Source organism: Miniopterus schreibersii (assembly GCF_964146895.1).
Source record: "Miniopterus schreibersii genome assembly, chromosome: 15".
Lineage (NCBI taxonomy): Eukaryota > Metazoa > Chordata > Mammalia > Chiroptera > Miniopteridae > Miniopterus > Miniopterus schreibersii.
In genome coordinates this window covers 46082533-46093907 of record NC_138115.1, presented here as the reverse complement: position 1 = coordinate 46093907, position 11375 = coordinate 46082533, and the positions used below count along the sequence as shown (strand labels likewise).

Here is an 11375-nt window from a genome sequence, read left to right as displayed (position 1 = left end):
GGGCACTGGGATGTCAGAAGGAAGGCCCTGTGCTGCCAGGTAACAGGATGCACCTGTGCAGCCTCAGACATGCAGCCCGGGAGAAATGCCACCTCCATGTGCTCTGGATGGTCCCTGACGCCCCTCACCACCTTCCTGGCCTAAATGCCAGGAAATCTGCTAAGTCCCTAGGCTCTGGGCAGCAAAGGAGGGGCAACTGTGACCCCCCCCCCCTTCTGTGGCTGGAAGCTGTTGACTCCAGGATCAAAAATAACCCCACAGTCAGCTCCCTGCCTGCCATCCCTCCCCTCCCCTCCATTCCCAGAAAACCTGGGCCCTGAGTCAGACAGAGGGAAGAGCCCAAAAGTAAACAAGGGCCCAGATAACCTGCTGTGAAAGCCACAGAACCAGTCTGTGGAACTCGGTGATAAATCAGGGGCCTAGCAAAGAGCTGAGGCCTGGAAATCCAGATGTCTCTTCCCAAATCCAGCGGCACTCAGAGCTGTGCAGACCTGAGCTGTGGGGCATGGGGAGGAATGGATGGAGGGGCAGAGCGGATGGAGAGGAAAGCTGGGCCTCATCTCAGAGGTTTCCAGCCTGGAACAGAGTCCGAGGGCCTCCAGGCTCCAGCACAGTGGACGCACACCCATCAGGGATAGTCAGAGGCCGGTCCAGAGGGAGGTGGGGGCTCACAGGGGTAGGGGGCAGGGCCCTCAGGTGTCAGATGCCCCTCATTCATTCCCTGAAAATAGTCTGGGACACCGGCATCCCACACCGAGGCTGAGTCACGGGCTGTCCTGGATCAGAGGGATGAATGAAGCTCTTCCCTCACTTCTCCTCCCCTCCCCCGCACAAAGGACATGTAACCGATTCCCCCAGGATGGAAGAGTGACTTCCACAAGCCCTAAAAATAACCGAACCACTTCATACTCTGAACTTAGCCTCTGCCTCCCGCCCCCACCCTGGCCCACCCCCTAGCCAGCAAGATAAAGGCAGCTGCTGGGGCTGGCAGGGGACAGAGACCTGGAGCCAGGGCAGCGAGAAGTCATCTCAGGGATCCAGCAGAGTAGAACCAACCCCAAGCCAGAAGCTTGAGAGGAACGACAGACCCTTAGGCCGCACCTGCCATAGACCCCAAGCGCCCCAGCAGCCAAGTGGGACTGTCAGGTGAGCAGCCTGCCCTTTGTCTTTCTGTGGCGGGGTTGGTAGCCAGTGGGGGTCCCCTGTGGACGCTCTGGATGGCTCTCAGGAGAGCATGTATTAGGGTGGCAGAGAGAGGTTGAGGGGCCATGCATCTGGATGTAGGTGAGTGGAGGGGTCTCTGATGTAAAGATTCCACAAGGAAGTTAAGGGAGATTTAGTGTGAGCACCATGGGAGCTCTCAGAGTGGTGGCCACAGGCCTGAGGCCAATAAGGGATAAGTTCTTGCCAGTCTGAAAAAAAATCCAGGAAGGCATTCAGGAGGAGGTGGCCTGGAGTTTCAATATTTAAAATACAAATATGGAAGTCCCTGGGCTTCGGGCTTCCTCCCAGGAAGGCCCAGTGTCTGGAGGAAAGCGGCAGAGAGGAGAGGTAGGAGGACATTCGGGTGGAGGATGGGAAGCAGGTCCAACCCCTCATTGCTGGGACAAGCCTCATGCCCAGATGTGGGTGAAAGTCCCAACACATAGGCCCCAGGGCTGGCCTGAGCCCAGCTCCGCACACATCCAGACCTAGGACTCTGCCCCAGGCCATCATCCTGACTCATGGGAAGGTACTAGGGGCAGACCTGGGGAGGGGCACAAGGTGGGGAGATAAGATCTGAGTCAGCCAGATGTGGAGATGTGGAGGGGCTAAGCCAAGGAGGGATCACTGGGAACAGAGGTGGGGTCACCCGGAGGGGAGGCCAAGCTCTGGGAAGCTGCTTGGGGCTCAGGCCCCCACCCAAAGTCTGGTCCCAGTTCTGAATTCTGCCCTCCCCACAACCCCCGTCCCTCCCTTCTAGAAACTTAAGCTCTAGGGGTCAGGCCAGGCAGGGGCAGGCATGGGAAAGCTAGGAGTTGGGAAACCTGCTTCAGGCCTCACTACTGCTTTGCAGAGCCTCCTGGGACAGCACCTTTCCCCTCTTTGGCCCTCAGTTTCCCCATCTGAACCCACAACAGCTGAGCACGGGGCTTGTCCTCAGGTTCAGTGACCTCTGAGGGTCCTCAGGTCCAACATAGCCGGACTCCATGATTCTAACAGTGAGGGACCATAGCAGGGATTCTGGAGATTCCTGGGGGTGGCGGAGGGTGGAACCAGTGGCCTTGCACATGCCATCTGCTCAGGCCACACTGGTGGTGACAGGATGGGGAGGAGGTGGGGACAGGCATGGTTTGCCTTTGGCACGGGGTCCCCATCAGAATTCAGAGACTAAAGGACACCTCCACCCCCACCTCCACCCCCACCCCCACCCCCAGAGTGTGTGGTGACTCAGGCAGCAGGTCTCAGAGTTCGAATTTCTCGGGGTTCTGATGGCTTTGCTGGACAAGATGGGTGGGGGTGGGGAAGGCAGGCCTCAGTTCCCCCTTCTGAGATAAAGATGAGGAGGAAGCCCTGTCCCCATTGCTGCCACTGTCCCTGCACCTCCCCTCAGCCCCACAGCCCTTTGATCACGAAAGGTTCCAGGTCCCAGCACCAGTCATCCTGCAGCCCAGCGGCAGGGGCAGGATCAGGGATCCCAGCGAGGAGGAGATGTGATGGGCCAGGGCCCCCAGGGTCCCACGGGCTGAGCCTGAACCTCCGTCTGGAGCCCAGGGCTGCCCTGCTGAGGCCGGACCTCAGCTATATTTAGCATCAAGTGTGGAGCAGAGCAGTGGGTCAGGGGCACCGGAGGGGGCACGTGCTTCGCATTCTTTTCCTACTGGCCTCTGGGGACTGTTAGTACACCTGTCACAAGACAGATAAGACACAGAGGACAGAGACCAGAGAAGGGCTCGAGGGGTGGGAGGCCATGGAGAGGGGCAGGGGTGAGCAGGAGCAGGGGTGCGGGGGGAACACCTTGGTAGAAACTGATTGACGTGAAGGTGGAGAAAGGAGAGGACCATGGAGCCAGATTCAGGCTCATTGCACACAGCTGGGACCGGGTCTTCGCGAGCAAGGGGCAGGGCTGTCTCTGGGGAGGGTCCCATGCCCACCCCACCCCAGTAGACGTCACCCTCCACTCTTCTAGGGGTGCCTGCTGGGGAACGGAGGGGCACCACAGTCGATAAGAAAGCTTCACACCCCTTACCCTTTTATTTCTTGGGAGCCAGCCCCAAATAGGGTCTAGGGACCCCAGATCAGCACTGCCTACTACTCAGTCACCAAGATCTGACCCTTCTGGGCCTGTTTCCTCATCTTTAATTATGAGTGGTTGGGTTAGAAGACCCTTGGGAACCCCCTAGCTCAGATCTCTGAGTCTTGGGTATAGCACAGAAACCCCTACCTGGGATTCAGGACCTGGCTCTGCCTAAACGCGAGGCACCCGGTGAGCCTCTACTGCTTCCGCCATAGCGTGGGCTGTGCGCCCCTGCTCTGCCTCCCTGGGCCTGGGCAAGGTTGGGGAGTGAGCCCAGAGCCTAGGACAAGACGCCCAATGAGAGCGGCAAGCGCGCCCTCTGGTGTTACGGAAGAGAATTTCTTCTCCATGGGAAACAGTCACCAGTTTAGGGACCCGCCTCTCTCTGGCTGGGGCCCATGTCAGGATTCCCTCTGGCCACTCACCTGGGACTCCACCAGGGAAAACTGATTTTGGTAAAGGAAGGTGAGGATGGGGCACGTCCAGTCGCCTGCTGGAGGTTTGAGCATCCCTTGGGCTGAAGGACAGAGCTTCATGGCCAGCAGTGTCCTGCTTGGGGAAGCCCAGACCCACCTTGGTGGATGGCTCCACATGCCCTAAGTTTAAGATTTGTCATACACCAAGCACGCAGGTGGCAGAGTGAGACCCAAGTGAAGTCTGGAGAGGGCGTGTCACTGCAGCCCCTGTGCCCTGCTCTGTCCTATTTCTCGCAGCAACAAGCCCCCTCCCACCCAAGGCCCCCAGACCACCCTCATCTCTACCCTTCTCTTCAGAAGGATGTCCAGTGCCCAGATGCAGGCGGCCCCCACACCGCCCATGCCGATGGCCACTGCAGAGGACCTGCCCCTCCCCCCACCGCCAGCCCTGGAGGACCTGCCGCTGCCACCACCCAAGGAGTCCTTCTCCAAGTTCCACCAGCAGCGGCAAGCCAGCGAGCTCCGCCGCCTCTACAGGCACATCCACCCTGAGCTCCGCAAGAACCTGGCTGAGGCTGTGGCTGAAGACCTGGCTGAGGTCCTGGGTTCTGAGGAGCCCACCGAAGGCGACGTCCAGTGCATGCGCTGGATCTTCGAGAACTGGCGGCTGGATGCCATTGGGGACCATGAGAAGCCCGTTGCCAAAGAGCCCGTGCCCAGCGGTGACGTCCAGGCCACCTCCCGCAAGTTTGAGGAAGGCTCCTTTGCCAACAGCATAGACCAGGAGCCAGCCGGACCTCGGCCATCCGGAGGGGACGTTCGGGCAGCCCGCCAGCTGTTTGAGACAAAGCCACTGGATAAGCTGACCGGTCAGGCTGACAAGGCACCAGAGGCAACTGTGAGGGAGCCTGCGGCCAGTGGAGATGTCCAGGGCACCAGGATGCTCTTTGAGACTCGGCCGCTGGACCGCCTGGGCTCCCGCCCCTCCCTCCAGGAGCAGAGTCCCTTGGAGCTGCGCTCTGAGATTCAGGAGCTGAAGGGCGACGTAAAGAAGACAGTGAAGCTGTTCCAAACGGAGCCACTGTGCGCCATCCAGGACGCAGAAGGCACCATCCACGAGGTCAAGGCTGTTTGCAGGGAGGAGATCCAAAGCAACGCGGTGAGGTCAGCTCGTTGGCTCTTCGAGACCCAACCTCTAGATGCCATCAACCGGGACCCCAGCCAGGTGCGGGTGATCCGGGGGATCTCCCTAGAAGAGGGGGCCCAGCCTGATGTCAGCGCAACTCGCTGGATCTTTGAGACGCAGCCCCTGGATGCCATCCGGGAAATCCTGGTGGACGAGAAGGACTTCCAGCCATCCCCAGACCTTCTCCCTCCTGGTCCAGATGTTCAGCAGCAGCGGCATCTGTTTGAGACCCGAGCGCTAGACACTCTAAAGGGGGAAGAGGGTGCTGAGGCAGAGGCCCCACCCAGAGAGGAAGTGGTCCCTGGTGATGTCCGCTCCACCCTGTGGCTATTTGAGATGAAGCCCCTGGACACTCCCAGAGACAAGGTCCAAGTGGGTCTCCTGCAGCGGGTGGGTCCCCAGGAGGGTGAGGGGCTCACGTATAGCTCCTCAGCACTGTCCCTCTCTCCAAGTGCCCCCCAGAAGGATGGGATGAAGGGGGATGTGAAGACTTTCAAGAACCTTTTTGAGACCCTTCCCCTGGACAGCATAGGGCAGGGTGAGCCTTCTACCCCCAGGAGTGTGAGCACAGTAGAAGCAGCTGATTCTGCTGGGCAGTCCCAGGACACAGGGTCCCCAGTGTATGCCATGCAGGATGGCAAAGGCCATCTCCATGCCCTGACCTCTGTCAGCAGAGAGCAAGTAGTCGGAGGTGATGTGCAGGGCTATAGGTGGATGTTTGAGACACAGCCCCTAGACCAGCTGGGCCGAAACCCCAGTACCGTCGACGTGGTGCGGGGCATCACCCGGCAGGAAGTGGTGGCTGGAGACGTGAGCACTACCCGGTGGCTCTTTGAGACCCAGCCCCTGGAAGTAATCCACCAGCGGGAGCGGCAGGAACGACAGGCAGAAGAAGGAAAGAGTCAGGAAGATTCCCAGCCTGAGGCACCCCCCAAAGGTGACGTGCAGACCATCCGGTGGCTGTTTGAGACATGCCCAATGAGTGAGTTGGCAGAGAAGCAGGGGTCAGAGGTCACAGATCCCACAGCTAAGGCCGAGGCACAGTCCTGCACCTGGATGTTCGTGCCCCAACCCCTGGACAGGCCAGAAGGCTCCAGGGAGCAACACTTGCAGGTTAGCCAGGTCCAGGCTGGAGACAGACAGACAGACAGACACGTCTTCGAGACTGAGCCTCTGCGGGCATCAGGCCGTCCCTGTGGAAGAGGGCCTGTGAGGTACTGCAGCCGAGTGGAGATTCCTTCAGGGCAGGTATCTCGTCAGAAGGAGGTTTTCCAGGCCCTGGAGGCAGGCAAGAGGGAAGACCAGGGGTCAAGGGCGATCCCTGAGCCCATCCCAGCGGGCTCTGTGCACAAGTTCACCTGGCTCTTTGAAAATTGCCCCATGGGCTCCCTGGCAGCTGAGAGCATCCGAGGGGGCGACCTCCAGGAAGAGCAGCCAGTGGGCCTGTCAGGCGGAGTGCTGGAGAGGCAGGAGACAGCAGCCGAGGGGACCCTGCGGACTCTGTATGCCACACCCGGCATCCTGCACCATGGAGGCATCCTTATGGAGGTCCGAGGGCCAGGGGAGCTCTGCCTTGCCAAGTATGCGCTCCCAGGCCCAGGGCAGGGGGCCCCTCACATACGGAAGGAGGAGCTGGTGTCTGGCGAGCTTCCCAGGATTGTCCGCCAAGTGCTGCAGCGGCCGGACATCGACCAGCAGGGGTTGCTGGTTCAGGAGGACCCAGCAGGCCAGCTCCGGCTCAAGCCCATGAGGCTTCCAGTTCCAGGCAGCAGCAGGAATGTGGAAGATCTGGACCTAGAGTTCCAGCAGCTGCTAGCTTGTGGCTTGGGCACCTCAGTAGCGAGGGCTGGGCTGGTGATGCAGGAAACAGAGCAGGGCCTGGTCTCACTGACCGCCTACTCCCTGCAGCCCTGGCTCACCAGCAGGGCCCCCGAGAGGAGCAGTGTGCAGCTGCTGGCCAGCTGCATAGACAAAGGAGACCTGAGTGGCCTGCACAGCCTGCGGTGGGAGCCACCGGCTGACCCAAGTCCAGTGCCAGCCAGTGAGGAGGTCCAGAGGCTGCCTCTGACTGAGAGCATCATTCATGTTCCCCCACTGGACCCCAGCATGGGGATGGGGCATCTGAGAGGCCCAGGGGCCACCCCCTGTCCTCCATGGACCATTGGAAAGGCAGTCCCCCTGGCTGACAAAGAAAAGCAAGACAACAGTTGTACTGGGCAGGAAGGGATAGAAGCTCTGGGAAAGTCAGAAGGACCCACGACTACACCCCCAGGGCCCGGAGTGGCAGACTTCCAGGCAGCCATGCAGAGTCTGAGGATGGCAACCGCCGAGGCCCAAAGCCTGCACCAGCAAGTTCTGAGCAAGCACATGCAGGGCCTCACCCCTGGAGCTATCTCCATACCCTCCCAGGACCATCTTCTGCAAACCCCGGCCTCGGCCACTGGGACTGCTCAAAGCTATGCCAGGCCTATGGCTGGAGGTGACCCCAGGAACACAGCAGCCCCCAGAAAGGTCAGTGGGGAACAGAAAGGACTGCCTAGAGGGCTGCCTGGGGGGCGGGTAACTATTCATGACGGCATCTACACTGCTCACCCTGTGAGGACCTGTGACTTACCTGGGGGTGCTCAGCCCTCTGAGAGGGAGCACCCGCCAAGGGGCAGGGAGACTGCCCTCTCGGCCCAGACTTCCAGCCCACCCCAAGAATGCCCAGGTCTGAGTCTTGGGCCAGGGCGGGAAGAGCCTGGGGGCTGCACACAGAGGGCCAGGGGGCCTCCAGAGAAAGCCACGGAGGGAGTCGGCCCAGGAGGCCTCCACGCTGCAGAGACCACCCTGAAAGCTGCCTCTTTAGCCCACCACACTCTGGCCTCTGGGCCTCAGGCTGCAGGTGCCAGCCTGCACTCCCATAATGCCTCTGTTCCTCCCCCTCCTCTCCCAGCTGCTGTGACGGGACCTGACTTCCCAGCCCAAGCCCACCATGATGAGGACTCCACCCGGCAGGCTTCCGAGCCCCTGCGAGACCCCCTTCTCTACTCCCACAGCAGCCCTGCCAGCCAAAGAAGCCCTGGGGAGTCACAGACAAAGACCCTGAAACTGGAGCCCACCTTGACCCCCAGGAAGAAGCCCCAGCTGCCCCCCAAACCTGCACACCTAAGCCTGATCCCCCCTCCTCGGAGGCTGCCCAAGTCAGCTCTGTCTCCCAGCTCCTCCCAAGGAGAATCCAAACAAGGCGAGACAGATGCAGCCATGCCTCGGCCGGCCACGGTCCCCGTCACTACAGGCCAGGGCGGCATATCTCTGGCTGGATGTTCCAGTGGTCAGAGCCAGCCGGGCTCCCAGCATGGCCTCAGCACTATGGCCCCTAGGCCAACCAAGAGTCAGGCTGTGGGCAGCAACGCCCAGAGCCCTGAGCCCCGCAAGCTCTCAGCTCTCTGCAGTGACCCCACCTCACCGCAGCAGGATGCCAGCACCCCAGGAGAGAAGCCGGTGGAAAGTTCCCAGCAGGGGGCCCCCGAGAGCCCTGAGACTCAGCAGGGAAGCCAGCAAGAGCTCCAGGACCTCCTAAGCCAGGTGCAAGCCCTGGAGAAAGAGGCCGCAGGCAGCGTAGATGTGCAGTCGCTGAGGAAAATCTTTGAAGCTGTGCCCCAGATAGGAGGGGCCCTTGAGGCTCCTGCTGCCCCTCATAAGCCTGAGGCCTCAATGGAGCAGGCCTTTGGGGAGCTGACGAGGGTCAGCGCAGAGGTGGCCCGGTTGAAGGAACAGACCCTGGCCAGGCTGCTGGACATTGAGGAAGCTGTGCACAAGGCCCTCAGCTCCATGTCTAGCCTCCAGCCTGAGGCTAACACCAGGGGCCATTCCCAAGGACCCCCAAAGGACCACAGTGCCTACAAGGTCAGTGTCATAGACAGCAGTAGAGCCAGGTCCAACTGCTCAGGCCAGGAGGTCAGGGGTCAAACTGCAGTCAAGAGCCAAACTGAGGTGACATGCCATACTGAGGTCCAGAGTCAAGCCAAGGTCAGAAATCACACAGAGGCCAGAGGTCCCGTAGTCTCAGGCTCCCCTTCCACCAGGAGGTTGGAGACATTGAGAGACGATTCGGGCCTCTCTCCGGTCTTGCCTTCTAGCAGAGATGCACCCTCCTCCCCAACCTTCATCTCCATTAAGTCAGCCACAAGGAAGCTTCCAGAGGCTCCCAGCCCCAGAGGCAGCCCAGACACCTCAGTGAAAAGTGTACACCTGGCCCAGGATGTGAGCCAGGCCCTGCTCCAACGGAAAGGTGTTGGAGATGAGGCCAGGAAAAAAGAAGTCACCCAATGCTCTGGACAGCCCGAGCTCACCCCTGCCCCTGCCCCTGCCCCAGCCCCAGCCAGCTCCCTGCCCAGCGGGCGGCAGAAGAGTGTTCTGGAGCTCCAGACTGGGCCTGGTGGCTCGCAGCACTGTGCAGCCACGAGAACATTGACTGAGCAGTATGAGGAGGTGGACCAGTACGGGAACTCAATCCTCGCATCCTGCACCACGGTCATGGAGCAGGCAGGGCCCCCCAGGGGCCCAGGGCCCCATCTGGAGCTCCAAGCCTCCCCCTTGTTAAAGCAGTTCCTGTGCAGCCCCACCGGGCTCAGTGGAGGCCTGGTGGAAGCTGGGAGGGAGCCGGTGCCCTGTGGCCACTCGCAGCCTGCCGCCCAGTGAGCCCCTCCACTTTCCACCTGTCCCTGGGGCGCCTCCTTCCAGGGAACTGAGGTGGGTGCCTACCTCCTGCACACATGAGGCCAGGACCAAGAAGAAAGGGCATCTGTCGTCAGCTCTAGCACTAGGCCTGGTTCTTGCAAAGGGAGAAGGAAAGGTCGGGAAAGGCCCACAAGTGGCCGAGCACAGGAGCAGAGTGGGGGCTCGCAGCTGTTTGTGGAAGGTGTAACGTGTGCAGACGCATGTGCTCCGCATGCAGGACTGGCCCGCACACTGACATCCATGAGTCTCTACACCATTCCTTGAGTCTGAGCCCCTGAGTGACCTGCCACCCTCAGCCTTTACTTCTATCATGAGTGGCAATGTCCTCAGCCATCTGCTTCTTAACCCCTGTAGAGGACAGGGACAACTAGACGCTGGATTGGCCTCTGTTTGGGATCTGGCTGAGGGCTCCGGAAGGGCCCTGCAGCAGCCCCTTCGTCACCATCTCCATGGATCAGAGGGTCATCCTGGCAACCCAAAGTTCACACAGACAAAGAGGGCAATCAGCAATGTCCCTAGAAGCCAAATGTACTGCCTCCCTGCCCCCACTGCCCCTCACTCTGCACCCAAATGGGAAGGAAACAGTCTGAATAAACCCAAGTTTTATTCTCTCCTCTATGTGTCTGTTTGTGCATCTGAGTCCCCACTGTGGGGGAAACACCTGTGACCTTCAGGTGCCCCATTTTCCTGACAACAGAGGTGCTGGAAGGCTGGGCAAAGTGACCCCTTCTCCTACCATCTGGGCTGGGACCCATACCCCTGTTCTCCTTGCTCCTCTTGCCCCCACACACATACACTGCTGACCCTCTGCCTCTGGCCTCTCCTCCTGGTGGTTCTTGGGCACCATCCTGGAGAGGCAGCTGACCAGAATCCTGCCCCAGAGCGGGAGAGCAGCCCAGTCAGGCCCAGGAAGGAGGGCGGGCCCATACCAGGAAAATGCCAGTGACCAAGACGGCTGGGCCACTTCTCCCTGCTCAGGCCAAGTGCTTTGTGTATGGCAGAGGTTCCAGGGAAGGGACAGACCCTGGCCTGGAAAGCCAAAGTGATTGGGCGAGGGGCCCTTTTCACTCTCCAAAAGCATCAAACGCCTACTGCATGCAAGGCCTGTCCAGGCAGCAGGGGCTCAGCGGTGAGTTCTAACGGGGTCCTGCTGGCAAGGTACTGACTTTCCAGAATGAGCAGAGACAATGCATGAACAGGAAACACCGGGTCAGGAAAAAGGACAATGCACCTGACTGGGCCACTCTCCCATTCTGGGCTAGGGTCTTAGCATATAGTAACGTGACAATGATAAATGATCACCTTAGAGGACTTGACCCAAGCAGACCTCTCTAATGAAAAAAGAAAAAAACACCTCACCTGGGACCTGAATAATAAAAAGCCAATTATGTAAAAATCAGGCGAGGTGCATGCTAGGCAGAGGGAAGAGCACGCGCAGAAACCCAGAGGTGGGACAGTCAGTTGCTGGATTTCCTAGATAGCCCTCCATAGAAAGGGGCTTTAACAGCCACGATTGTCTGCCCCACCCCATGTCCTACAAGGTTATATAGAAACTTGCCCACACTTGGCTTCAGTTGAACAGGCAGGGTCCTATCGTACCACCAGCCAAGAGCTCAGCCCTCCATACCCTCACAGCCTACCCATTGCCTGTTCTGCTGATATGGGGGGGGGGGTTCCCCTACAGCAGTAGAGCTCTAACCTGGAAGGAGCCTGTTGCCTGTGGAAAACTGTGCTGTGTGGGAGCAATAAGATATCGAAAATACCCACCAGGGCC

General features: G+C 59.9%; 1 protein-coding gene across 3 annotated transcripts; it reads left to right on the top strand.

The window, feature by feature from the left end:
* The first annotated feature begins 999 nt into the window (after window positions 1–999).
* XIRP1 (xin actin binding repeat containing 1) lies at window positions 1000–10217 on the top strand. Of its 3 annotated transcripts, XM_081160224.1 has the most exons (3): window positions 1000–1146; window positions 4051–7390; window positions 7815–10217. In XM_081160224.1, the coding sequence occupies exons 2-3, from the start codon at window positions 4055–4057 to the stop codon at window positions 7821–7823; spliced, it is 3345 nt and encodes a 1114-aa protein (XP_081016350.1). In that variant the 5' UTR covers window positions 1000–1146; window positions 4051–4054; the 3' UTR covers window positions 7824–10217. The 3 variants fall into 3 exon arrangements, with proteins under 3 accessions (XP_081016350.1, XP_081016348.1, XP_081016349.1); XM_081160222.1 differs by having other exon boundaries at window positions 4051–10211; XM_081160223.1 differs by having other exon boundaries at window positions 1008–1146; window positions 4054–10211.
* Window positions 10218–11375: the final 1158 nt, after the last annotated feature.